Source organism: Rhinoderma darwinii, chromosome 7, assembly GCF_050947455.1.
Source record: "Rhinoderma darwinii isolate aRhiDar2 chromosome 7, aRhiDar2.hap1, whole genome shotgun sequence".
Classification (NCBI taxonomy): Eukaryota; Metazoa; Chordata; class Amphibia; order Anura; family Rhinodermatidae; genus Rhinoderma; species Rhinoderma darwinii.
Genome location: NC_134693.1, coordinates 63,829,489 through 63,857,255, shown reverse-complemented (window position 1 = coordinate 63,857,255; position 27,767 = coordinate 63,829,489). Strand labels below are relative to the sequence as shown.

Here is a 27,767-nt window from a genome sequence, read left to right as displayed (position 1 = left end):
TAAACAAGGTATAACCATATAGGAAAATATACTATGTGTCAACCTACCTAGCTAGGAAATACAATATTGGTTAGAAGTCCATACTAGACACTTATCCACCATAGTATGTCAGGAAAATCAATGCTGGAGTTTTATAGCAACAGACAACAAATTACTGTGTTATTATTATGTGCTTTATAAGTTGAAGTTTGTTACAGGGATTGTCCACTACCGGACAACTGATGACCTATCCACCGGATAGGTCATCAGTACATGATCTCAGGGGGTGTGACAACTGGACCCCGCACCGTTAAGCCGCTCCGGCTGTCTTCGGGCACCAGACGTCCGTGCCGGAAGCAGATATCTTCGGTCATTGAATAGTGGCCGAGCTGCAGTACTGTGAATAGGAGCAAAGCTGCAGTTCGGCCGCTATGCAATGTACGGAGCCAACTGCTACCGGCTCCGTACATTGCATAATGTGCCATAACATCCGATGTCTGACCCACATCTATGATATACTGATGACCTATCCGGTGGATAGGTCATCAGTTGTACGGCAGTGGACAACCCCTTTAAGGAGCAACTGACATAATGTTACTGTCATGTGACAAATGTCTACAAAACGTATAGAGTTTTTGATCTCAGTTAAGTTGGTTTTACACAGGCAGATATTCGCCCGTGTTTTAACGAGTGCCAATTGACATACATCAAGGGGCCAACAGAGGATGGTGTGGACTCAATTTGTTGCTAACGGATTTGGCATAAAACTAAACTGGAGAGTGGAGTCTAAGGGATAACTAGGTGTACACCATTTAACCTTTATACGGAGATGTAGACTTGGCCGCTAGAATCCCCAGGTCGCGACCCCCAGATTTGTCTCTGTTGGTGAAATACAATGACAGGTCAGTGCAGGTGGTCGTCATGGTAAATAGGCAAAAGTTCAGGACAGACAGCTGACAAGGGATGGTCAAGTTTAAGTAGGGTCAGTAATAGTAAATTCAATAGTTATCAAAGAACCTAAATGCTCAGGCAAAGAGCAATAGGGGTGGGTACTTTAGGCACTCGGGAAAGCTGGATAAATTTGAACTAGTAGCCAACAGGGTGAAGGAGAGTGGAGCAGGGATATCTGAGAAAAGATGCGGCATGGCCAGGAGTCAGTAGCGGGAGCGGCAGCTACAGCCATTACACAAATGCTCATTTATTAGCGGATCGGATCTTTTATGTGGCCCTAAAAATTATCGCTGCTCAAGATGAAAATGTATGGTCACGAACGATCACCCTCTGGTGTAAAAGGATCTTTATTCATATACAAGGCAAAGTGTATCCATACTGATTGTATAGCTAAAACTGCATTAAAAAAGGGGGATCCAACCCACAAGTGTAACATGTCACAAATACATTTTACTTTAGTTCTTATTTTATACCTTCATCATTATTTCTGGATTTCTTTTTCAAACGTCACAGTTTAAGAAACTATGAAATTGAAGAAGATAGTAAAAAAATCCAATATATTTACAATATTACTAAATATGAACAGTTGCTGAGAAGATTGTCCTATCAGCTTAATTTACTCATGTAATTTGCTTGCATTTCAAAAAAGTTTGAAAATAATCAAGCAATAATGCAAAAATGTGACAGGCAGCCTAGCTAATGAGCAAAAATAACAGATTTTGTGCCTGCTGTACGCTGAGGAAGGAAAGAGTTACTAGTTATCTGTGCTTTTTCTCACTCTTTTCCCCACCCCCTCTCGGAGTCAGCTGGTGGCTCAGGCACAGGAGCTGGCCAAATGCTGAAAATGCTTGGAATTCTTGTTGCTGTCCAATATCCCCACCATAAGCGCCTTAATATCTGCTTTGGATGTCACTGATAGAGGTGGGAAGCACCGGAGGGATGGATGGCAGAGCAGGAAACTGGGTTGTGCTAGTGCGTATATCTGCTCTAGACAAGGAAAGCTGTCAAGTGCATTTGTACAATGGGATCTGTCAAAAGCATCTGTTTACTTTATCAGTTTCAGGGACATCGCCACATCCATAAGTGCTTCTGTATATAATGCTCTCCTAATAGATGATTTGATAATTCTGGAAAATGTTGTATGACCGTTTCCCTGAGTCCATCTCTAAACTTTCAATGACTAGACTCCTCTTACTGATTTTTTATTGTCCGTTTTAGATTCCGAAATGTATTTATCCTGAACTCTTCTGCGACTTGCAAGACCTAATATGAAATTAGCCTTCGTAAATATGTCTGCCATAGGGAAATTACAATGTAATCTCTAACATCAGTCCCTGTCCCCCAAAGGGGCTCACAATCTTTGTACAACACTCCAGAATATGTTGCCACTATATAAACAAGTCTTTGAAAGCTAAATGTCATTTATTTGATGGAATTCTCAAAGTTAAAATAAGTGTGACTAAAGTTCTATAGTGAATGCTACAAACTGGACCTCAGCGCTAATCTTAGGAACCGTGGATGAAGGGTAGACGGGAGAGGAATGTTGCAGAGATATATTCAAGATTAAGTAAAGCTAAGCACAAAATATTCTCTTGTTGTTTAGGGGGTCCTGGCATTGACGGCTACTTCATGTGTCCTGGGGTTTGCCTATCACATGAAGACCAAACGTCAGTCATTAGTGAATTTCATTTCCGACAAACAAAATAGTTGCTCTTTAGGGTAAGGCCAAACGTAGCAGAGTTTTTACTCGGGCGATTCCGCTGGCTGCTAAATGTTACATGTGGATTTTGCTGCAGATTTGCGGTGGACTTCCGCCAAGTGAAAATCTCAACATTTCCACAGCACAATGGCCATGTTGCGGATTTTAAAATCTGCAGAAAGACCAGAATTCTGATACGTGTGGCTGGGGTTTTCCGAAAACTGTAATGTAAATCCACACTGAAAATCTATGAAAAATCTGTGACTTCTGAACATGCTCTTAGGGCTAATAATTTATTTCTGTTAATTACAATTTCATCGAAGGGAGATTACGTGTAACGTCACTAAAATTAATATTTTGGGGTTTTGAACGGATATAGTATTCAAAGCTTCAAATAAAAAGTTTATAATGCGCCTAAAACGTTAACAGTCCCCCAAATCGATGTTCAGGTGTGCTGTTTGCTTCTGCGCTCGTTCTGAAAAGGAGGAGCGCATGCAGCCATTGCAAAAGTGACAGCAGGAAATGCGGCCATATTGGTTGTAATGTACATTTTGCCATTTATTTTGCCAGTATGAGCAAATAGCACAGTGCCAGTATTACTACAAGTAGCTGAAAGACTAAGGCCTCGTTCACATCTGCGTCGGCACTCCGTTCATGGGTTCCGTTGGACCTTTCCGTCAGGGGAACCCAAACTGTAAGGGTTCCGTTGATTTGACAGAATTAATACCGTAGTCGACTGCGCTATTGATTCCGTCAAACCTATGGTTTCCGTTTGTTTCAGTTTGGATTCCGTTCATGGGTTCCCCTGACGAAAAGGTCAGACGGAACCCATGAACAGAGTCCTGACGCAGATGTGAACAAAGCCTAATTCAAAGCTGACAACCAATATGGTTGTACTTTTTGGCTGCCACAACTGAAATAAAGAATGCCCATATCTTTGTAAGTGAATGAAACAAAATGATGAAACTTTGGCTATCGCTCTCACATTTGTTTTACTAATATATGGCAAGTTTTATGTTTTTGGCAGAAATTCTGTTTAAGCAGGCGCAAATAAAGCAGTTGATTTAGGTTTTTCTTATTAATTAAACATAAAATGCAATTTTGAATCAATGATACTAATGCCAGGGCCCCCCATAGAAATCGCTTGGAGGACACATGGTATCACAGCCCCACATAATTTTTATGATTTAAAGGTTGGTGGTTTCTGGTTTGGTTTCTTCCTCCCCACCCCTCTTTTATTATTACAGTTGGTATTTACCTGCATGGGTCAGGTTCAGGTCAGCTGTACAGGAATGTACGAGCAGGTTCTGGAATTTTCCACCTTGCGCTCGTGAAGCCCGCGCTTTTTACTGATTGGATAATGAGCAGCATCGGCGGGAAGATTTCCTGTTTAAATTCTGGTGTCCGGCAGTGTTCCGGGCCGTTTGAAGAAGATTCAAGACAAGCCCCGCCCAGCCCTCCCCTTTTTTAAAAGGGCTTCCCTGTCGCGATGTTTACTAGTGGGGTTTAGTCTCCCAGCTAATGCTGGGGGGACTTGGTTCAATAATTTGATGATGATTAATGAATTTTCAATAATTTTATGGTTATGTTGGATTGAATTATTTATTCTTGGGTAACCCTTAAACATCGCGGCCTATATTTCCAATTATAAAGTTGTGGTTGTCATTTATTTGTATGTTTATATGTTGGGGTTTGTGTTACCATGCTTTTACCGCTTTTACCGCTCACTGAACACACAGACACAACCGATTTAACAAAAAAAATGTTTTTCTGTGTAAATCACGCCATCGTTTTGCCATTCCCTAGTCTTTCTGAATAATGAAGAAGGTAGAGAACAAAACTCTTACCATAACACAGCCCTCTCCCATCCCACCGTTGCTAATGCAACCAAATATATTAAACAATTAGCTGACCGAATTAAAACTTAACACAACGTCCAATGGTTAACTAACACAGACTATTTTCCTATATCTTACATTTTTGTTGCTCTTTTCTTTTTACTACAGAGGAGCAACACTCCTTAGACTCCAAAAAAGAATGTTCGCGACCGCTTGCTCTATATGAACGTCTGGCAGTTGGGGTCCTTAAAACCCATGCCATAGTGTATTTACGGCGCCGGTTGTAACTGGCTGCCCGAGCGATCGGGCAGCTGAATGTCGGGTTTCACTGCTTCTATCTTCTCTTATCACTTCTACACAGGACTCAATGAGCGCAGTTTATAGAATAGAGGTAGCGGCACAAGATCACCGTGCTGCAGTTAGTGCTGCCCCAAGTCCAGGGGAAAACAAGGTGTAAAATAATAAAAAATAATGTCCCCCAAAGGTCTTTTCTGAACAGACCATAATAATAAAGAAATAAAAGTAAAATAAAGTGTAAAAAAAATGTATAATAAATACACAAAACATTCCCACCCAAACCCCCCCACCAATTACCCTAAAATAGACATGTAATATAGCTAAATTTATGGTAGCCAATGATGACCACAAATAAAAGGTCTATTTTAGGGTAAAACTATGTTATTACCAGAAAAAAAATTAGCTGAAAAGTGAAAGAAAATAAATAAATTAATTTAAAAAAAATCACAAAAATCACATCGTTAGCACAACAAATACTTTATTAACAGAGTCGTTTATTTAACGTGTGCTAAAAATGGCTAAACGGTGTCTGGTCCTGAAGTTTCAAAAGTGCCCGATCCTTAACCAGTTAAAGACAGGTTTCTGCAGGGCTACATTTATTGGCAGAAATACATTTATAGGGGAGAAATTCGATCCATTAAAAAGTCATATACTAAGCACCGTACAAGTTTATAGTTATGGAGCCATGTACGATAGGTACCATGCCAGCTCTGCATTTCTTCTGACAATATATACGCAGTCTGATTTTCTATTACTGTTTTTCATGTGTAAAACTTGCATTGTTGTTTAATTAAATCCATTCAATTCACACCAGACTATAGGATGGTAAATGAAAGGTAGATTATCCATACCTAGAATTTGCCATTTCAAAATCACTTCCTCTAGAACCATATTTTCAGGAATCATTTTCAACAGTTTTCAGAAGCAATGAGTTCCAGTTCAATGTTTTTACATTAGAGACGAAGTCCATTTGCATAATTTTGTACCTAATATTTTGCACAGATAGTCTTTAAAGGACACCCCCGGCCTAGTCATATCTTTATTACAGAATTCTGAACGGAGCGTACGGCCCCCTTCACATGGTGTTCATTGCCTTCTGTCTGAGGTACCGAATACCCACAATGGAGGATGACAGTAACACCAGAAGTTCATCAAAGGATGTTCTTTGTAATCCAATCTGGTAATTGGAAGGTAAGCAGAAGTCTGGAACCTAATAAAGCACTTTATATGGTACGCACACATTGATGCTTTTCCATATAAAAGCTTTATTTTGCCACCATTTTAAAGGCATGTGGTCAAACTTGGCTGTACATGACAGCGGAAAACTACATAGACAGATAAAAAGTTGCTCATAACACCTACGGTACGCTTACAGGTGCTCATTTATAAAGATTAATGCAATAATAAAATACAGGTAATGTCTATAGCAGCCAATCAGATTGCAGCTATTATAGTTTTGGTGCATGCAAGAAGCACCTGCAATTTTTTGGGCATTCGTTTTTGTAAGCGCCTATGGTGAGAACATCCTACATCACTACTGGTGGTCACAGAGAACAGGTCTGACACAACCCCTCCAGCCCTCACCCCAAGGCCTATTAGGATTTAGTATATGATGTTTACTTGTAGATTGTGCTGTATATTTTGTCATAAGGGGTGAACCTTTTATTCCCACCACCCCCCCTCACCATAAAAACCCAAACCACAATTAGTTTTACAAAACTTTATTAACACAATAAACACAATAAAAAGCAATACATCGGGGAGCCTGACACTGCAGCCCAAAAGTTCAGCCTGAACCTGGCTGGTCGTCCAGGGGCCCACATTGAGGACTGGTGGCACTGCCATGCCCTCCCCGCTGACCATTGCCCTCCTGCACAGCAGTGATCAAACTGTCTCGGGCCCCAATCCGTCACCATGACCACAGTTGAAGTGCCACGATTTCCGCCTTACACAATATTTCAATAAAAGTGTAGGTAAAGTACAATCTCTACAAAAAACTATCTTTTCTTTGGTGGGAAACCAAAAACTACTATTTTCTTCTAGTGTGTAATTTTCTTTACAAGAATTGTACATTGATGTTTGCTCAACATCCGACCCCACAGATGTTACTGATGGTCATTGCAGAATAGAGCACTAGGAGGTGGTGATACGGGACAATACTAATAATTTCAGCTGCCATCAATCTGCTAATATAAATGTGTATATATATATATATATATATATATATATACCCTGTGCAAGCACAAGTTCTACATCAATACATCGGTCACCATCGCACATGAATATAAATGGAAAAGGAATATAAATGCTGAATGATCAGGCAGTAATTGTCACACGAGCAGTAGGGAAACAGGGGTATACGGAAACTGAACCTCCCTCTTCCTAATTCGTAGCCATAATGATAGTGTACATAGGATAGAATGACAGGCAGCTGCTCAGGGGTGTACATGGAAGGCAGCTAAATGTTATCCAGTCATCGTGACGCGCTTCTAATGAGTGATCTAAAGATCAGACTTCTAACCCATTACTATTTCCTCCTTGCTATATGACTGGTTATTGTGTAAATCCAAAGATAAGAAGTGAGCTAATGTCTCCAGAATCAATAGCAGCAGAAAGCGATCTCTGTTACATCATCTGCTGGAGGCCGGGCACACATGAAATATACATGCTCTGTGCCTACATGGCAAGCTGCCAGCACACAATCTGTCTAAGGATATTCTGCAAACAGCAGTAATTCCTATGTAGAGAGCAGAGTGACAATTCCCGCTGCAGATGACGCACAAGGTATAGTCACATTCAGGGCAGACATCTTTCATATGCGTTTAGTTTAATTGCAAGAACAATCTTTGTTATGTTAAATATGATTCACACTGGATTTGGCAAATATTCTAATGTCTTTAGGTTTGAATGATCACGATATAAGGGGTAGTAAAAAAAATATGCAAATATAGTTTTCATATAATTACAAGAAAGCATTTTAAGTAGCATGTATATTACATGTAAAAGTTGATGTTTGTGCGATAAAGAAGTAACCGTGGCGGCAGATATTTTTTAATATATCCTTTTATTAATCCCATTGAAGAACAATATAGTCAGCCTCCTCAGCTGGAGGCAAAAGAAAATAACAGAAGGCGATAATCGAATTACAATGTGAATATGTAAAATAAAATAAATTTTAACTATAGGTTTTATATATATATATATATATATATATATATATATATATATATATTTATACATATATACAGAATATATACATTTACAGTATATATATATATATATATATATATATATATGTATATATATGTAAATTCTTTAATTTCCATTTTTTTAAGCTTTTCAAAAAAGTAACAAATTTGTGAACAAAACATAGAAAACCATTTCGTCAACATGACGCTACAAGAATACATAGTAAATACAATACCACAACTCAGGCATTGTGTTATGATTTATTTTTATATATATATATATATATATATATATATATATATACAATGGAAAAGCAGCAGCACTCACAATGCAATTCCAAGATGGTCTCAGGTGCAAGCAGGTAGTCCCGATCCAGGGGATATAGATCAATATTGAAGAAAGTCCCACAGCACTCCGTGTTAGTGAAAAAAATGGTGGCTTATTAAGCCAGCACAAGCTGCAACGTTTCCGTCCTGCTATAGGACCTTTATCAAGCATTGAAAAAAGTGCTAGAGCAGGATGGAAACCATTTCTTCTTATTACATCGGAGTGCTGTGGGATTTCTTCTATATTTACCCATATAACAATAAGCCATTAAGTATATTTTTCAAGCAACCCTACACCCCTTAAATGGGTTGTCTAAGATTAGAAGAAAGGGTCTGCTTCTTTTCCCGAAAAACTGCCACTCTTTTTCCATGGGCTGTTTACAGTACATGGACAAGACCCTTTTTTTCTAATCTTAAGGCCCTATTAGACAACAGATTTTGGAAGGTGCAGCGAGTGCCGATCAACGAGATATCTAGTTGATCGGCGCTCGTCTGCTCCTGTCACAAAGAGCTATGTATGGGGACGAGCGGTCGTTACGCCGATCGCTCGTACCCATACATTATTTTCATGTGGCATTTGCTCGTTCATTTGCTGATCGCTGCTCTGTTTGCACAGGGCAATTATCGGCAACGAGCGTTCTATGAACGATCATTTGCCTGATAATTGACCAGTGTAAAACCCCCTGGAGAGCCGCTAAGAAACAGCAGTTCCCCTCCAGTGGACTCGACCTGGTCGCTTATTGCATGTGGTCAGCTTGGTCAGAGTGGAAATGATCTACTTCCTAGAGATCATAGACTGACTTGATTATGGCTATTTACTTTTTGGTGGTTGTGACTACACTTCTCATGAGATTCTCCACTCAAAGAGAAAAGTACTTATGACTGTACTACATACATGTACAGGGTATCGATATACAGATAATGCTAAGTATTTATACTATTGCGACCGACACGTGAAGAGGTCATCGCTGTCAATCATTATACAATGAGAACTTAGATGTGATCGATTACATTTGGATGCTGTGTGTCAGAGAAACGCCATTGACACTGAACCAGTCAGTGCCGCTGACCTGACGGATACAGGTTTCAGCACTAGATACAGCTGCTCTGTATAAAGGGAAAAAAACAGCTGTATATAAAAAATAATTTTTTTTAAAATAAAAACTAAGTAGAATGTTATTTAAAAATCGCTTTTGAAGATTTACATAGCCTTTAAATTAAGGGCCCTCTAAATATAAATATATAGGGTATGTTCACACAGGGTTGATACACTGCGTAAAAAAACAGCAACTGACCTGTGTTTGTATTCTCTCGTTAAAGGGAATGTGTTGCCAGAAAAACATGTTTTTTTTTAAAAAATTAAACATTTAGTGTGTGGGTGATTAAACATTGTTCAAATTTTTTTTATTTTTTTCGCGAGTCAGGAAATATTATAAATTATTTCTAATTTATAATACTACCCATTTTTGGTCACTAGATGGAGCTAGTTCCCAAAATTGCAGCATTGCAACATTGGGTTAAAAGCCCTCGCTCTAGTGAGCTCTCAGCATCCCCCCCTCCTTTATCCTGGCTAGTGCCGGGATAAACGAGGGGTTTGAAAGGTTTAACCTCCTACACTGTGTGTCGCCATTTTTTGAGGTAACCCACAGTGTAGTAGGTTTACATACAGTAGTAAACACACACAAACACTAACATACATTGAAATCTCTTACCTGCTCCTGCCGCCGCGGCTCCCTCCGGCCCGTCCGCTCCGTTTGCTGCCGCTGTTCCATGTGCACTGTTTGTGCTACCAGAAATCTAATCTCTATTAATGAAAAGGTAAGCAGAGACTTGAGTAGAGGGGAAACCGGGGATATAGTATATCTGGTATTTGCTAAAGCTTCCGTCATACATAACTAATGAGATGTAAATAAGGTTTATTGGTTTAGAAGGTAACGGAATTGTAATGGATTGAAAACTGGTTTCAAGAATATCTGTGGAAAGTTGTGGTTAATGATTCATACTCTGAATATAAGTGCTGTAAAGGGACTTTTACACCGGCCGACATCGTTGATCGGCGCGCGTTTGCTCCTGTCACACGGAGCTATGGATGGGGACGAGCGGTCGTTACTCTGATCGCTCGTCCCCATACATTATCATGTCGGCAGCGCGTCTCTCTGTTTACACAGGGAGATGTGCTGCCGACAACAACATTTAACTTTTTTAAAACTATACGACCAGCAGATGTTCGAGCGCTTGCACGTTCATCTGCTGATCATTCCCGTTTACACAGGGCAATTATTGGCAACGAGCGTTATATGAATGCTTGTCTGCCCGATAATCGACCAGTGTAAAACCCCCTTTACTTAGGTTTAGTCCTGGGACCATTGTTTGTCCTATTTACATATGATATAGAACAAGGGATTAATAGCACTGTTTTTTCAGACAATACTAAAGGCCGTGTTACACAGGCCAATGATCGGGCAAACAAACATTCCTATGTGTGTAATCAGGGCAACGATCAGCCGATAAACGAGCAAATGTTCGTTCATCGGCTGATCGTATAGTTTATGCAGCAGAAAATATTATTGTGTGTAAACAGGGAGATGAGCTGATGACATGATGGGAATGCATGGGGACAAGAGATCGTAGTAACTCGTGCCTATACATAGCTCCTTGTGAAAGGAGAAAATGAGCGCTGAATGACGAGCTGTCTCATTGATTGGCGCTCAGTTTTTTCAGGCCAATATTGGCTGGTGTAAAAGGACCCTAAGTTCATTGGCACTGGGGTAGGATTTGTGACAATCAGAAGTAAATCACACTGCGATTGGCGGTGAGAGGTGAAAAGGGAGGGCAGCGAGGGACAGAAATAGTCTGTATAGAAAAAAAGATAAGCTTTGTGCAGAAAGGCACAGTTACTGAACACACAGTTGGCAACATTTGAATTTTTTTGTGGCTTCATTGATGGGTGTGCCGTATATGAGCGTGGCTTGTCTGGTGGGCATGGCTAGTGGGCGTGGCTTTCTTCCCAGCATTTCTGCATACAAATAAACGAACAAAAATGTCTGCACTAGTTTGGTTGACAACTATTATGGTGGCCAGTATCTCTCTCTGGTTATCCGGTTGTTTCAAGGCACTTTATCACTTGGGCTAGGTAATATGTGCTGACCCAAACTGGGTAGATAGTGCCACGCTCAGTGCTCTAGGTAGATGGTGCCACACACTGCTCCCTGTGCAACACACTGCTTCCTGTAGATAATGCCACAGTGCCCACTGTAGATAGTGACACATGGCCCCCCTGTAGATAGTGCCAGAGTGCCCTCTGTAGATAATGCCAGTGCCCCCAGTAGATATTGCCATAGTGCTCACTGTAGATAATGCCACACTGCCCTCTGTAGATAGTGCCACACCCTCCTGTAGATAGAGCCACACCCTCCCTGCAGATAGCACCACACCCCACCCCCTGTAGATAGCTACATTGGAGATTCCTTTAGGATTTAGAGATTGTAAGCTCTTGCGAGCAGGGTCCTCACTCCCCTGGTTTGAATTGTAAATGAACTTTGTCACTATGTAATGTCTGATATTGTCTGTTTCATGTTCCCTCTAAATTGTAAAGTGCTGCGTAATATGTTGGCGCTATATAAATAAAGATTATTATTATTAATATTATTATTAATCCCCAGGTAGAGCATTGCCGATGCTCTGGCCGGGGATTCCTCTAGTGGAGGAGCTCCTGACGTCACAGTCCATATATGGATAGTGACGTCAGGGGCTCCTCCTGGACCGGAATCCCCGGCCAGAGCGTTGCCGACGCACCTTTCACAATTCTCCCAGCTACCTTCTCACTGGACATTTTTACACTTTTTACAGAAATCTTCCTTCCCTGTGTTTACACTAAACTGTACAACGTGACTCTGTGTGGCATTCTTCTTCATCGACCATCTAAGAACAACAAGTATTAGGGTATGTTCACACGCACTATTTACGGACGTAATTCAGGCGTTTTACGCCTGGAATTACGGCCGAAAATACTGCTTGATAGCGTCAGCAGTCATCTGCTCATTCATTTGAATGGGTTTTCACGATGTACTGTGCAGACGGTCATTTTTTTTACGTGCCGCTGCCAGAAGACGGCGCGTAAAAAAGACGCCCGCGTTAAAGAAGTGCATGTCACTTCTTGGGACGTAATTGGAGCCGTTTTCCATTGACTCCATAGAAAAACAGCTCCAATTACGTCCGTAATGGACGCTGCGTAAAACGCCTGCACATGCCATTACGTCTGAAATTCAAATACCCTAACACTGACTAAAACCCCTACACTAATGTGGGAAGACTCCAAAAAAACTTGCATTGTTATGGACTCCTTTACTGGCATTGGAAACCACAGAATTTTTTTAAAATATGTAAAATATCAATTGGTGCTGAGCATCTGTACAATGTACAGTGAAGGAAATAAGTATTTGATCGCTTGCTGATTTTGTAAGTTTGCCCACTGTCAAAGACATGAACAGCCTAGAATTTTTATTTTTAGGCTAGGTTAATTTTACCAGTGAGAGATAGATTATATTTAAAAAAACAAAACTGAAAATCACATTGTCAAAATTATATATATTTATTTGCATTGTGCACAGAGAAATAAGTATTTGATCCCCTACCAACCCTTAAGAGTTCAGCCTCCTCCAGACCAGTTACACGCTCCAAATCAACTTGGTGCCTGCATTAAAGACAGCTGTCTTAAATGGTCACCTGTATAAAAGACTCCTGTCCACAGACTCAATTAATCAGTCTGACTCTAACCTCTACAACATGGGCAAGACCAAAGAGCTTTCTAAGGATGTCAGGGACAAGATCATAGACCTGCACAAGGCTGGAATGGGCTACAAAACCATAAGTAAGACGCTGGGTGAGAAGGAGACAACTGTTGGTGCAATAGTAAGAAAATGGAAGACATACAAAATGACTGTCAATCGACATCGATCTGGGGCTCCATGCAAAATCTCACCTCGTGGGGTATCCTTGATCCTGAGGAAGGTGAGAGCTCAGCCGAAAACTACACGGGGGGAACTTGTTAATGATCTCAAGGCAGCTGGGACCATAGTCACCAAGAAAACCATTGGTAACACATTACGCCGTAATGGATTAAAATCCTGCAGTGCCCGCAAGGTCCCCCTGCTCAAGAAGGCACATGTACAGGCCCGTCTGAAGTTTGCAAATGAACATCTGGATGATTCTGAGAGTGATTAGGAGAAGGTGCTGTGGTCAGATGAGACTAAAATTGAGCTCTTTGGCATTAACTCAACTCGCCGTGTTTGGAGGAAGAGAAATGCTGCCTATGACCCAAAGAACACCGTCCCCACTGTCAAGAATGGAGGTGGAAACATTATGTTTTAGGGGTGTTTCTCTGCTATGGGCACAGGACTACTTCACCGCATCAATGGGAGAATGGATGGAGCCATGTACCGTCAAATCCTGAGTGACAACCTCCTTCCCTCCACCAGGACATTAAAAATGGCTCGTGGCTGGGTCTTCCAGCACGACAATGACCCAAAACATACAGCCAAGGCAACAAAGGAGTGGCTCAAAAAGAAGCACATTAAGGTCATTGAGTGGCCTAGCCAGTCTCCAGACCTTAATCCCATCGAAAACTTATGGAGGGAGCTGAAGATCCGAGTTGCCAAGCGACAGCCTCGAAATCTTAATGATTTACAGATGATCTGCAAAGAGGAGTGGGCCAAAATTCCATCTAACATGTGTGCAAACCTCATCATCAACTACAAAAACCGTCTGACTGCTGTGCTTGCCAACAAGGGTTTTGCCACCAAGTATTAAGTCTTGTTTGCCAAAGGGATCAAATACTTATTTCTCTGTGCACAATGCAAATAAATATATATAATTTTGACTATGTGATTTTCAGTATTTTTTTTTTATATATAATCTATCTCTCACTGGTAAAATTAACCTAGCCTAAAAATTCTAGACTGTTCATGTCTTTGACAGTGGGCAAACTTACAAAATCAGCAAGGGATGAAATACTTATTTCCTTCACTGTATATTGAACATGCTGCTTTGTTTAATGTACAGGGTATCGATATACAGATAATGCTAAGTATTTATACTATTGCGACCGACACGTGAAGAGGTCATCGCTGTCAATCATTATACAATAAGAACTTAGATGTGATCGATTACATTTGGATGCTGTGTGTCAGAGAAACGCCATTGACACTGAACCAGTCAGTGCCGCTGACCTGACGGATACAGGTTTCAGCACTAGATACAGCTGCTCTGTATAAAGGGAAAAAAACAGCTGTATATCAAAAATAATTTTTTTTAAAATAAAAACTAAGTAGAATGTTATTTAAAAATCGCTTTTGAAGATTTACATAGCCTTTAAATTAAGGGCCCTCTAAATATAAATATATAGGGTATGTTCACACAGGGTTGATACACTGCGTAAAAAAACAGGGAATTCAAGCTGTAAAACCGCACCAAATTGTGGTGGAGTTTTTTGGCCGCAATGTCCGCTGCGGATAACAGCACGTAAAAATGTCTATACTTACCCATAGCCATGGCGACGCGTCCCTCTGATGTCCTGCAGTCTGGCCTCCTGGGATGACGTTTCATCACATGTGATTGCCTGCAACAGTCACATGGGAGGAAACGTCATCCCTAGAGGTCAGGCTGGATGAAGAAGCAGAAGATCTTTCCCGTGAGCGGTTTTTTTCTACTCGCGGGGAAAAAACGCCTCCGCCTCCCATTGAAATCAATGGGAGGCAATTTCGGATGTTTTTTGCCGCGATTTTCCGCGGCCAAAAACTCTGTGTGAACAGGGCCTTAGGGTATGCTCACACAGCGTTTTTTGTAAGGCAGAAAAAAATCTGCCTCAAAATTCCTTCAGGATTATTTGACTATTTGCAAAAAAGCACTCCAAACAAGCGCTGCAAGTATTTTCTGCCTCCTATTAATTTCAATTGGAGGTCAGAGGTGGAAACCACTTAAAGACTATCAGCCCCTTCTCACAGTAAAATGATCAGACCACTACTCTCACTAAAATTACCATCAGCCCACGCTCACAGATGCCCCCTGTAGATAGTGCCACAGCACCCCTGTAGTTAGTGCCACACAGACCCCTCGTAGATATTGCCACACAGCCCCCTCGTAGGTAGTGCCACACAGCCCCCTTGTAGGTAGTGCCAAACAGCACCCTTGTAGGTAGTGCCACATAGCCCACTTGTAGGTAGTGCCACATAACCCCCTTGTAGGTAGTGCCACACAGCCCCCTTGTAGATAGCACCCCCATATTCCCCATCATATACATAGCGCCACCGTAGCTCCCTGAAGCAACGGAATCCCCCTGTGGCCGTGGATTCTGCTCCTGGACGGAGCGCTTGATGTCTCAATGGGGTCAGTACTAGGTTCTGTTCTTTCAATATATTTATCAATGACTTCAATATTTGCAGAGGATACTAAGCTCTCTAGAGTATTTACTTGATGAGTATACGGTATATTGTATTGCAGAGAAATTTAGGGAAGTTTGGCAGAGAAGTGGCAAATGACGTTTCAGTAAGTTTCTGCAGTTGGGAAAACATTTGCAATTACATTAGTAAAACAATGGGCAACAGGTACACCATACCTCCCAACCGTCCCGGATTCAGCGGGACAATCCCAGATTTCGGGTGGATTTCCTCAGGACGCAAATATAGTTGAACCCAATGCTGAAGCGGGGAACCGTCAGTTCCCTGCTTCAGTATAAGTACAAAGGACTCTCCAGGCACAGCGCTACTTTAAGCGCTTAGCCTGGGGAAGCCCTTGACATCACTGTCCATATATGGACAATAATACAAGTGGCTCCTCCTGTAGCGGAATCTGCGGCCAGAGCGTTGCCGACGCTATTGTTGGGGATTCTGCTCCTAGAGGGAATCCCTGACGTCATTGTCCATATATGGACAAAGACGTCAGTGCCTCCTCCTGGAGCGGAATCCCCTGCCAGGACGTTGCCGACGCAAAGGCCGGGTATTCCGCTCCTAGAGGGAATCCCTGACATCACTGTCCATATTTGGACAGTGATATCAGTGGCTCCTCCTGGAGCGGAATATCCGGCAACGGCATTACCGACGCTCTAGCTGGGGATTCTGCCCCTAGAGGGAGTCCCAATGGCTACGTGGGGGGTATCGCTATCTACAGGGGGGGGGGGTGAAGCTATCTACAAAGGCACTGTGGCACTATCTACAGGGGACACTGGGGCGATCTACAATGGCACTGTGTGTGGCACTATACATGGGCACTGTGACACTATGTCAGAACTGACACTATATATGTGGGCACTGGCACTAGGGGCAGCTAAGGGGGCATTATACTGTATAGGGGAAGCTATGGGGCATTATACTGTATGGGGGTAGCTAGGGGGCATTATACTGTATGGGGAAGCTACAGAGGCATTATACTGTATGGGGCAGCTGTTGGGGCATTATAGTGTATGGTGGTAGCTATGGGGGCATTATAGTTTATGGTGATAGCTATGGGGGCATTATACTGTATGGGGGAATCTATAGGGTCATTATACTGTATGGGGTAGCAGTGAGGGCATCTGTGTGGGCATTATACTGTATGGGGGCATCTGTGTGGGCATTATACTGTATGGGGGCAGCTATGGGGGATTATTCTGTATGGGTGCATCTATGAGGGAATTATACTATGTGGGGGCAGATATTTTGCATTATACTGTGTGGGAAGCACTATGCGCGCCACATTGATTGTCCCCCTTTGCTATACTTGAAACTTGGGAGGTATGGTTACACTTAAAAGAATTATAGATGGTTAGCAAACTTCACTTTTGCAACCAGTGCCACACAGCTGCTGTCAATGTAAATAAATCTATGTGATGCATCAAAAATACATGCAAATAATAAGAATACAGTTCTACCTTTATATGAATCACTAGTCAGACCGCACATGGAAGATTATGTAATTTTGGCCACCTGTGTATAAGGCGTGCATGTTGTCTTTTTAAGCCTTATGTTATTTACTCAAGAAAACACTCCAGAAAATCTGTTCTTCTCTAGGCTGCAGGTAGCCATAGGAGGGGAGGGAGGGAGGCGATCACTTTGATTACAATCCAATAACACCAGAGAAAGGCCTCATGCACACAACCGTAGTGAAGTGCACGGGCGGCCGCTCGTAAATCACGGGCCATGCACATTGCATTAGTGCATTCATTTCAACGAGCCTGGACCGCAAGATGCGGCCGCAATAAGACATGTCCGATGTGCATGGGCCCATTGAAATGAATGGGGCCGCAGATTTGCGGGTGAATTGTGGCTGCAAAAATACGTTCAAGTGCATGGGGCCAAAGTGTCATTTACTGCAGTGTGGTAAATATATTGATTGTATCATTTCAATTGATCTGATATTTCCCTAGATGACTTAGTACTTGAATAATACAAAGATAAATACAAGCAACATCTGTTTTACAACTTTCTTTGTTGTTTCTGTTACAACTTCATTGAGAGAAAGTCTCTGTAACATAACTCTGGACTCACTTGTAAGTGAAACCTTTATCTTTGTTCTTGCCATTAGAATCTGAAAGTACACAAGACAAACACAGGTGATAAGGATTTGATTCAATCTATACAATCCTAGTGCATTTTGTAATGTTACATGGCGAATGTGGGAAATCCATACAGAAAATATGGCCAGAGAATACTATACGCGCTGTTTTCACAAGAGCCAACGACTTTATATTAATGTTGGCAGACTGTTGTTTTGGTAGGATATGCTGAAATACCAATAGGGTTTTACAAATCGGTTTCCAGAGGGTAAAAAGTTCAGATAGATTGGACTGCACCCTTCCAATCCCTACCACAACCACTGGGGCAAAGGTGTCCGGAAACAGGGAGACGCGCTGCCGACATAACAACATATGGGGACGAGCGATCAGAGTAATGCATAGTTCCTTGTGACAGGAGCAAACGACTGCCGATCAACGAGCTGTCTCGTTGATTGGTGCTCGCTGCACGGGCCAAAATCGGCCGGTGTAATAGGGCCTTTAGGCTACGTTCAGACGAGCGTAGCTAACCTCGGACGTGAAAAACTCCACTTTTTCACGTCCGAGGTGCACCCGTGCAGGACGCGTTGTCCCGGAACCCCTATAGACTAGAGTCTTTGGAGGGATGCGGGACACGCAGGAAAATAGGACGTGTCCTATTTTTTCATGGACCCTTTACACACTCCATTGATGGAAATACATGAGTCCGTGTGTCCGTCTGAATGAGCCCTTGGATTTAAACAGCAAGGTGCTCTATAAGGAATTCCTGTAAACCCTATATCTGACGCAGCATTACTACAGGAATGAGAAATCAATTTGAAGACTGAGTAATTGATAGGTGATTCCTGCAAACTGCACAGCTTGTCAGCCATCATTTACCGGCGACTTGTATAGGTCAGCAGATGAATTCATCTTCAAATACAAACCTACCTTTCTGTCATAGACGCAGTTTACATGGAAAAAATCCTAATCCTCCATCGCTACAGATTATTCTATTTTCCACTATGAATGTATAATTTCCATATTGCTTTGATTTAGTCAAAGATGGCTGTTGGAAGTCTATAGCAAAATATAAAAATTTCTACATTTAAAGCGTTTTGGTTTGTGCCATTTTCGGGTAAGATGTATTTTTATCAAAATGCAGCATGTTGAAGGTATGGCGTTTCTTCAGGCATGCATCTCCATGGTAACAGTCAACAAAAAAATCAATGTAGTCTGATCCTGCAATCATACTCCCTCCCTTCTGTTTCCCTCTTTTTACTAACCCACCAAATGTATGTTAGGAAGGAGTAGTAGACAGAGGAAGTATAAACTGCAGGACCACAGGGTTTGCTTGTTGTCTGTTACTACAACGTCGCTTAATTTTTCATTTTAGATTTATTGCAAAAAAATTTAAAAAAAAGATTTCAAGTGCGGCTATAGCCTTTACTTAATAAGGTTAATTTGATTCTGAGCCCCCTTGAACTGTGCTAGTCTGATCAACTGGAAACCATAATGCACACACAGGTGTGGTCTGACCAGGGTTGCCAACCATCCGTAAATTCCTGGACAGTTCGTAAAAATAAGGGTCTTTTTTCCAGTGTCTGTAAAAAAACTAAAATGTATGCATCCGTGATTTTTTGGAAGTTGAATGAGTTTGTGCCATTTATTGGGATTGTAATTACCATTGGTTTAGAGAGGGTCACAGCACATGCTGCTAATTTGTTCATATCATTATTTTAACCTATAAACATATATTACTTATAATCTTTATGATTCAATGCGGTTTTCCAAATTCTCCGTAAAACAATGTTTGCTGTCCGGAATTTTTGGATAAGTTGTACTGAAAAAAAAAAAAGGTTGGCATCTTTGGGTCTGACTAGTGACTTAGGGTCCTATAACAAGGCCTGACGTAGCGCCGATCAACAAGACAGCTCGTTGATCGGCGCTCGTTTGCTCATTTCACAAGGAGCTATGTATGGGAACGAGTACTCCTTGGGCTTTATTCAGAAGAACGGGAAAAACGTCCGTGCAACGTGCGTGATTTGCACGCGCGTTGCACGGACCTATATGTGTCTATGGGGCCGTGCAGACATGTCCGTGAGTTTTCATCAGCGTGAGTCCGCTGAAAAAAAGTCACGACATGTCCGTTCTTTCGTCGTTTTGCACGCATCACGCACCCATTGAAGTCAATGGGTGCGTGAAAACCAAGCATGCCGCACGGAAGCACTTCGTGATTCGCGCAAGAGATGTCAAAAGGATCAATGTAAACAGAAAAGCACCACGTGCTTTTCTGTTTACAAACATCCAAACGGAGTGTCCTTGAGATGAGCGAACCCGGACAACCGAACCGAACTTCACCGGGTTTGGCCGAACTCGTTTTGGCCGAACCCGGCAAAAAATATTCCGGTACGCGACGTCAGGAGATAGTCACTGTCCAGGGTGCTGAAAGAGTTAAACTGTTTCAGCACCCTGGACAGTGACTTCCGATCACAATATACATGAACGTGTAAAAAAAAAGAAGTTCTGACTTACCGATAACTCCCGGCTTCTTCCTCCAGTCTGACCTCCCGGGATGACAATTCAGTCCAAGTGACAGCTCCAGCCAATCACAGGCCAAGCACAGGCTGCAGCGGTCACATGGACTGCCGCGTCATCCAGGGAGGTGGGGCCAGATGTCAAGAGAGGTGCGTCACCAAGGACGCGTCACCAAGGCAACGGCCGGGAGGGAAGTTCTCGGTAAGTACGAACGTCTTTTTTTTTTTTTTAACAGGTTGCTCGATATTGTGATCGGAATTCACTGTCGAGGGTGCTGAAAGAGTTACTGCCGATCAGTTAACTCTTTCAGCACCCTGGACAGTGACTGACGTCGACTAGCATCATCTCTATGATAGCGGTTGCGCGAAAATCACGCAGCCGCGCATCACACACGGATGACACACGGAGCTGTCAAGTGTTTTTTGCACGCGCAAAACGCTGCGTTTTTGCGTCCGCAAAAACGCCACGTTCGTGTGAATCCAGCCTTACTACGATTGCTCGTCCCCATACATTGTCGGCAGAGTCGACTATCATGTCGGCAGCACATCTCCCTGTTTACACAGGGAGATATAATGCCGACAACAATAATATTTTATGCTGCCGAAACCATACGATCAACCGATGAACGAGTGTTTTCTCATTCATCGGCTGGTTGTTGACTTGTTTACACAGGGCAATGATTGGGAAGGAGCGTTCTGTGAACACATGTTTGCCCGACCATTGGCCCGTGTAATAGGACCTTTATTCTGAGGTGAAACTATGTTTTCATCAAGTGCATCTAGGCTTCTTTTTGTGCATCCCATAATCCTATTAGCTTTGACAGCAGCTGCTAGACTCTGGTTACAACAATTCAATTAAGAATCTAATGTGTTAATTTTTCTAATCCTTTTTCCATCCTAATTGTACCTTGATGTATCCCACTTAATATGTATGTAGCACATGTATAACATTAAAGCTGAGATTCCATAGGGCATTTTGATCTTATTTTTACTGCAGTTCTGAAGAAATTGACGTGCTTCTTAATCGCTATGAAAAACACATAGTAAAAACCACATGTGTTTTACCGCAAATCGCTGTTTTTTTGCAAAGCGGTTTTTAAAGGTGAAGCACATGGTTCCAATGTGCTTCACCTGTATTAAACACATGGTTAAAAAACGCATTGCAAAACCACGACATTCTAAGGTAAAATGCATACGGTTTTTACCTTGCATTTTTCACAGCAATTAAGAAGCGCATGAAAATCGCTACAAAACTGCAGTAAAAACGTGGTAAGAACGCGATCAAAACGGCCTGTAGAATCTCAGCCTAATAAGTATGTAATACATGTATAACCATTTATCAAGATAACGATACATTTTATCTGAAAATTTTCTCTGCCCAACTATCCAATTTTTCTAATTTCTGTAATATAATCTATTTTTTTTCTGTGAATTACATCACATCAATTATTCTAGGAACATAGATACTTCCCTCTCGTACCCATCTGGAAGCCCAATGCTGATAAATGTAATACCTGTAAACCTATCCTATGTTCTGTTTATGAGAACCCCGACTTATATCATTATTTACTGAAGTGCAGACATTTTTATTGTTCTACCATACTTCAAAATCATTAGGAAACTTTCCGTCACCATTGAGATCAATGGTGATGCAAACGGTAGCTAAGGTTTCCGTTTGCCTTCCCGTTGAGGGGTTCCCCCGACGGAAAGCTCAGACCGAACCCCTCGACGGAAAGCAATGCTGATGTGAACAGGTCCTAAGATCCAATATCCATCTTATATCCTTTGAAAACCAATCAAGTGCATTGTCTGGTGAGACTATCCTTCATCAATCCATACTATAAAGAATATATAGAGAATATTATATCTTACCCCGTACACCAGCAATTCTCATTTACTCTTGTTAATACTCGGTTCAGCTAATTGAGCTGTAGTAGATAAAATCAGTGACTTTAGATCTGGATTGCAGCTCTCCCATAATGCCCTTCCCCCTCCTACAGCTGACTGTGGGCAACATTTTATGATGGCTTGCAGTCGGCTAGTGGACTTCTGATTACAGACTTCTGTTAAATTGGCCTTGTCTATAGATTACTTTGGATAAATTGATAAGATCTCTGTTTTTCTTCAGTGTGCTATCTAAATTTTTTTCATTTTTATGGGGTCATGCACACATCAGCGGGCTTTGCTGTTCTGTTGATCCAGCCGTGTGCTGTCCACATTTTGCAGATATGTTGCTAGGAAACGCCTAGCAAATCCAATCACGCCACCTTCCTATGAGTGCGGACAGCAAAATAAGAATGACACACGGAAACAACACGGCCATAATATATGGACATACGAACGCTTGCGAAAGCTACTTGGAGGCATTACGAACCCAAATACGGACACTAGGATCCGTAGTTTGCGGCCCGATCAAAGACAACGGTCGTGTGCATGAGGCCTGACCTTGATAATATACTAATTAACAAGCACATTTCTATAAATTAGATATAATTCACTACATTTGTATACAGCAAGAATTTTTAGAATTTGTTCATTTCGAGCGATCTTAAAGAGGCTCTGTCACCACATTATAAGTGGCCTATCTTCTACATAATGTGATCGGCGCTGTAATGTAGATAACAACAGTGTTTTTTATTTAGAAAAATGATTATTTTTGGCGGACCTATTTTAGCTTTATGCTAATTACTTCCTTAATGGACAACTGGGCATGTTTTACTTTTTAACCAAGTGGGCATTGTGGACAGAAGTGTATGACGCTGACCAATCAGTGACCAATCAGCTAGTTAGATCACTATTTGCAGCCACTTACTCACACATTAACGTTACTGAAGTGTCCTGACAGTAAATAGACATCATTACCAGCCAGGACGTGATGTCTATTCAGAATCCTGACACTTCGGTAACGTTTGTGTGAGATTTACAGCACAGCAAGCGTAATGTCGCGAGATTAAACGGTAATTTAAAACGAGATTACCCTTGATGTGCTGTAAATCTCATACAAACGTTACCGAAGTGTCAGGATTCTGAATACACATCACGTCCTGGCTGGTAGTATTCAGGACACTGCAGTAGCGTTATAGTGTGTTTATGTAGCTGCACATAGTGATATAGCTATAACGCTATGTGCTGTGTAAATGATTGGAGAGAAGTGTATGACGCTGATTGGTCACTGATTGGTCACCGTCATACACTTCTCTCCACAACGCCCACTTGGTCAAAAAGTAAAACACGCCCAGTTGTTCATTAAGAAACTCATTAGCATAAAGCTAATATAGGTTATAACTCCGTCAAAAATGATCATTTTTCTGAATAAAAAACACTGCTGTGATCTACATTACAGCTCCGATCACATTATACACAAGATAGGCCACTTATAATGTGGTGACAGAGCCTCTTTAAAGATTATAGTCTAGTCTAACTGCAAAAAAAGATCAACAATAAACATTACTGCCTTTATTTATAAATCAAAATTGATCATGAATACATAAAATTATCATTATCAATAGTGGCATCAGCACAAGTCACTCATCCGGCATTTAGATCTAGAATACATACAATGCATTCGGAAAGTCTTCAGACCCTTATAAGTTTTTCACATTTTCTTATATTAAGGCCTTATGCTAAATTAAAAAATAAATATGTTTTCCCTCATCATTCTGCACTCAATACCCCATAATGACAGAGTGAAAACAGAATGTTAGTAATCTTTGCTAATTTATTGAAAAGGAAAAACTAAAATATTGCATTGGCATAAGTAATCAGACCCTTTACCCAGTACTTAGTTGAAGCGCCTTTGGCAGTAATAACAGCCTCCAGTCTTCTTGGGTATGACGCCACGGGATTTGCACACCTGGACTTGGGAATTTTCTGCCATTCTTCTCTGCAGATCCCCTCAAGCTCTGTCAGCTTAGATGGGGACCATCGGTGGACAGACATTTTCATGTCTCTCCAGAGATGTCAATTGGGTTCAAGTCAGGGCTCTGGCTGGGCCACTCAAGGACATTCACAGAGTTGTCCCTAAAGCACTCCTGTGTTGTCTTGGCTGTGTGCTTAGGGTCATTGTCTTGTTGGAAGGTGAACCTTCAGCCCAGTCTGAGGTCCAGAACACTCTGGATCAGGTTTTGCTCCATTCATCTTTCCCTCAACCCTGTCCCAGCCGCTGAAGAACTTCCCCACCATGCTTCACTGTAGGGATGGTATTGGGCAGGTGATGAGCAGTGCCTGGTTTCCTCAAGACATGACACTTAGAATTGAGGCCAAAAAGTTCAATATTGGGTTCATCAGACCGCAGAATTTTGTTTCTCATAGTCTGAGAGTCCTTTAGGTGCTTTTTTTTTTTTTTTTGCAATATTTATTGAGGTGAGGCTTCTTTCTGGCCACTCTGCCATAAAGCCCAGACTGGTGGAGTGCTGCAGTGATGGTTGACCTTCTGGAAGTTTAACCCATCTGCACACAGGATCTTTGGAGCTCAGGCCAAACTGACCATTGGGTTCTTGGTCACCTCTATTGCCCTTCTCCCCCGATTACTTAGTTTGGTGGGGCGGCCAGCTCTAGGAAGGGTCCTGGTAGTTCCAAACTTCTTCCATTTAACAATCATGGAGGCCACTGTGCTCTTGGGAACTTTCATTGAAGCAGAATTTTTTTGTACCCTTTCCCAGATCTGTACCTCCACACAATCCTTTCTCTGAGCTCTACAGGCAGTTCTTTCCTCCTAATGGATGGGTTTTCGCTCTGAGGGTATGTGCACACACACGTAATTGACGGACCTATTTCGGCCGCAAGTCCCGCACCGAACACAGTGCAAGGAGCTGGGCTCCTAGCATCATACTTATGTACGATGCTAGAAGTCCCTGCCTCGCTGCAGGACCACTGTCACGTACTGAAAACATGATTACAGTACGGGACAGTTGTCCTGCAGCGAGGCAGGGACTCCTAGCATCGTACATAAGTATGATGCTAGGAGCCCGGCTCCTTGCACTGTGTTCGGTCCGGGACTTGTGGCCGAAATACGTCCGTCAATTACGGACGTAATTAGTGTGTGTGCACATACCCTGATATGCATTGTCAGCTGTCAGACCTTATATAGACAGGGGTGTGCCTTTCCAAATCACATCCAATGAAATGAATTTACAACAGGTGAAGTCCAATCAAGGTGTAGAAACATATCAAAGATAATCTAGACAAATGGGAGGCACCCAGAGCTAAATTTTAAGTGTCATAGCAAAGGGTCTGAATACATGTCCATGCAAAATTTGAGATTTTCATTTTTAAAAATGTGCAAAAAATTCTGTTTTCACTCTGTCATTATGGGGTATTTAAAGCAGAATGATGGGGGAAAACTTGAATGTTTTTTTCTTTAGCATAAGGCCTCAACATAACAAAATGTGAAAAAAGTAAAGGGTCTGAAGAATTTTCGAATGCACTGTATGTTGCTACATTCGAACTAGCCTTTGAAAATATATGGGCCAGTACGCTTTTTAATAAAGCAAAAAAAAAAAGAATGCAAAAACATACCACCTGAACATGTGCAAAATGCTAAAAGAGAGTCTATGGATGCGTTACGGACGTAGGAATAAAACATGATGTGAACATAGTCTAAGAAAGACTGATTTTTTTTATTTTTTTAAATCATTCATTTTTCAACCTCCAACTGGGAAAGAGAGTTTCTAAAATCCCACTTACGCACAGTATATGTTAATATATAAAAATAAGACCTGGTCACTGTAATTCTTAATATACAAAACTCATAGCCAGGCGTATGCAACTGTATGCCTATACAACTGCATAATGTATGCCTGCCATTATTTATTTATTTCTGTTACTTATATAGCACCAACATATTCCGCAGCGCTGTACAGAGGTCCACACTTACTGTCCCCAATCGAAATTACCTATCGGTATGTTTTTGGGATGTGCGGGAAACCGGAGTACCCATGCAAACACGGGGAGAACATACAAACTCCATGCAGATATTGTCTTTGGTTGGATTTGAACCCAGGACTCCAGCACTGCAAGGCAACAGTGCTAACCACCGAGCCTGAAATTAAAAATCAGTGGTCATTTTTTTGTATACAGCTTTGTATATAGTCAATAGTTGACTGTGTATTTTAACACAGTTGGAACAGCGGGATGCCAAAATATGCTGGCCAAACATATGCCAAAGGACACCCTTTTGGCATATGTTTGTCCATTAAAGTTAATGGGCACATATGTCAGGAAATTTGTCCTGCATATATGCCGACTGTACACCACAAACGTAGCGTGAACCAGCCTTAAAGGGGTTGTCCACTACCGGGCAACTGATGACCTATCCACCCAAACCCTGCACCCATCAGCCCCCACAATCATGTACTGATGGCCTTTCCGGTGGATAGGTCATGAGTTGTCCGGTAGTGGACAACCCCTTTTAAAACAGTACTTTATTGTATGATGTATAGTGAAAGAATAGTAAGAGAAGGAAATATGACAGCCTCAATGGTTGTCCCTATAGAGGTCTCCTAATAAGTGCTGCATGTGAAATGGGTTACTAATACTATGGCAATAATGCTGGGGATAAAAGCAGTATGCCGCAGAGTCACTATGGGAATGCATTCTTAAGCAAAACGGCAAACATATCCTGAAACTGTAACAATTTGACAGCACCCCGCTGTGACACTCATTAAAACAGATCCTGACCTTTAACTACCAGTGGGCTCAGGGAAGCTCTCACATTCCCAGTCCTGGTTAGTATAAAATGAAGAAATAACATAAAGCAAGAGACTTGTTACTGAAGGATTAGCAATAAGCCTGCTGACTCCTCCACCATAGCAACAAGTAAACATAGTAACAAGAGAACGTAACAGCATAGCAACAAGATGCTCTAGTAACACAGTAACACCCGTATATTGTCTTCTTATTTGTATCAAGTATCTTTCACATAAACCTTGGTATTATGTGTGGTTCACACTGTATTTGTAATGGCAGGGGAGTAGGGAAACAGACAGTGAGCCCTAATCTACCCACCACTCAGTCCCTGCCTACTTGCAACGACCCGCCCTAGGCGACCCGCCCTAGGGACACAAGCAAAGGGAAATGGGGCAGTTGCCCACGGCAACACCGTGAGCAACAGGAGAAGTGAACGAGCCGAGTCAAACCAGGAGAGCACGAGGTACCAAACGCAGGGCAGGAGAGAAGTCAGTAAGCCAGGGTCAGTATGGAGCAGGATCAAATAGTTAGAAGCTGTAGCTGGGCCAGGAAACCACACGAGAAGAATCACAAGCAAAGGAGGAACAGGAAAGGCAGGTATAAATAGACAGAGGGTGGGAGCTAGCTCCGTCTGGCCAGGCTGCGATAGGCTCTCCCACTCCTAAGCCTGCCATCCTGAGTGGTGGAAGATGGAGTCAGTCTCAGAGACATAGAACCAGGTGCAGACTGATTACCCATGGGCGTATACACAGAAGTTGTGCC

General features: G+C 41.9%; 1 protein-coding gene across 3 annotated transcripts in view; it reads right to left on the bottom strand.

The window, feature by feature from the left end:
- The window catches only part of FAM78B (family with sequence similarity 78 member B), a 98,566-nt gene that overhangs the window by 39,347 nt on the left and 31,452 nt on the right, over positions 1-27,767 (bottom strand). Inside the window, exons 1-2 of one of the 3 annotated variants that reach the window (XM_075833469.1) lie at positions 17,798-17,837; positions 9,992-10,083 (exon numbers count right to left, since the gene is read on the bottom strand). The exons of 1 other annotated variant lie outside the window; for it this stretch is intronic. Coding sequence is in view for 1 of the 2 variants with exons in the window: in XM_075833468.1 (XP_075689583.1) it covers positions 17,798-17,837 (40 nt within the window). In the remaining variant the exon portion in view is untranslated. Of the gene's footprint in view, positions 1-9,991; positions 10,084-17,797; positions 17,838-27,767 lie in introns of those variants that run through there. One more of the 3 variants, XM_075833468.1, reaches the window with a different exon arrangement.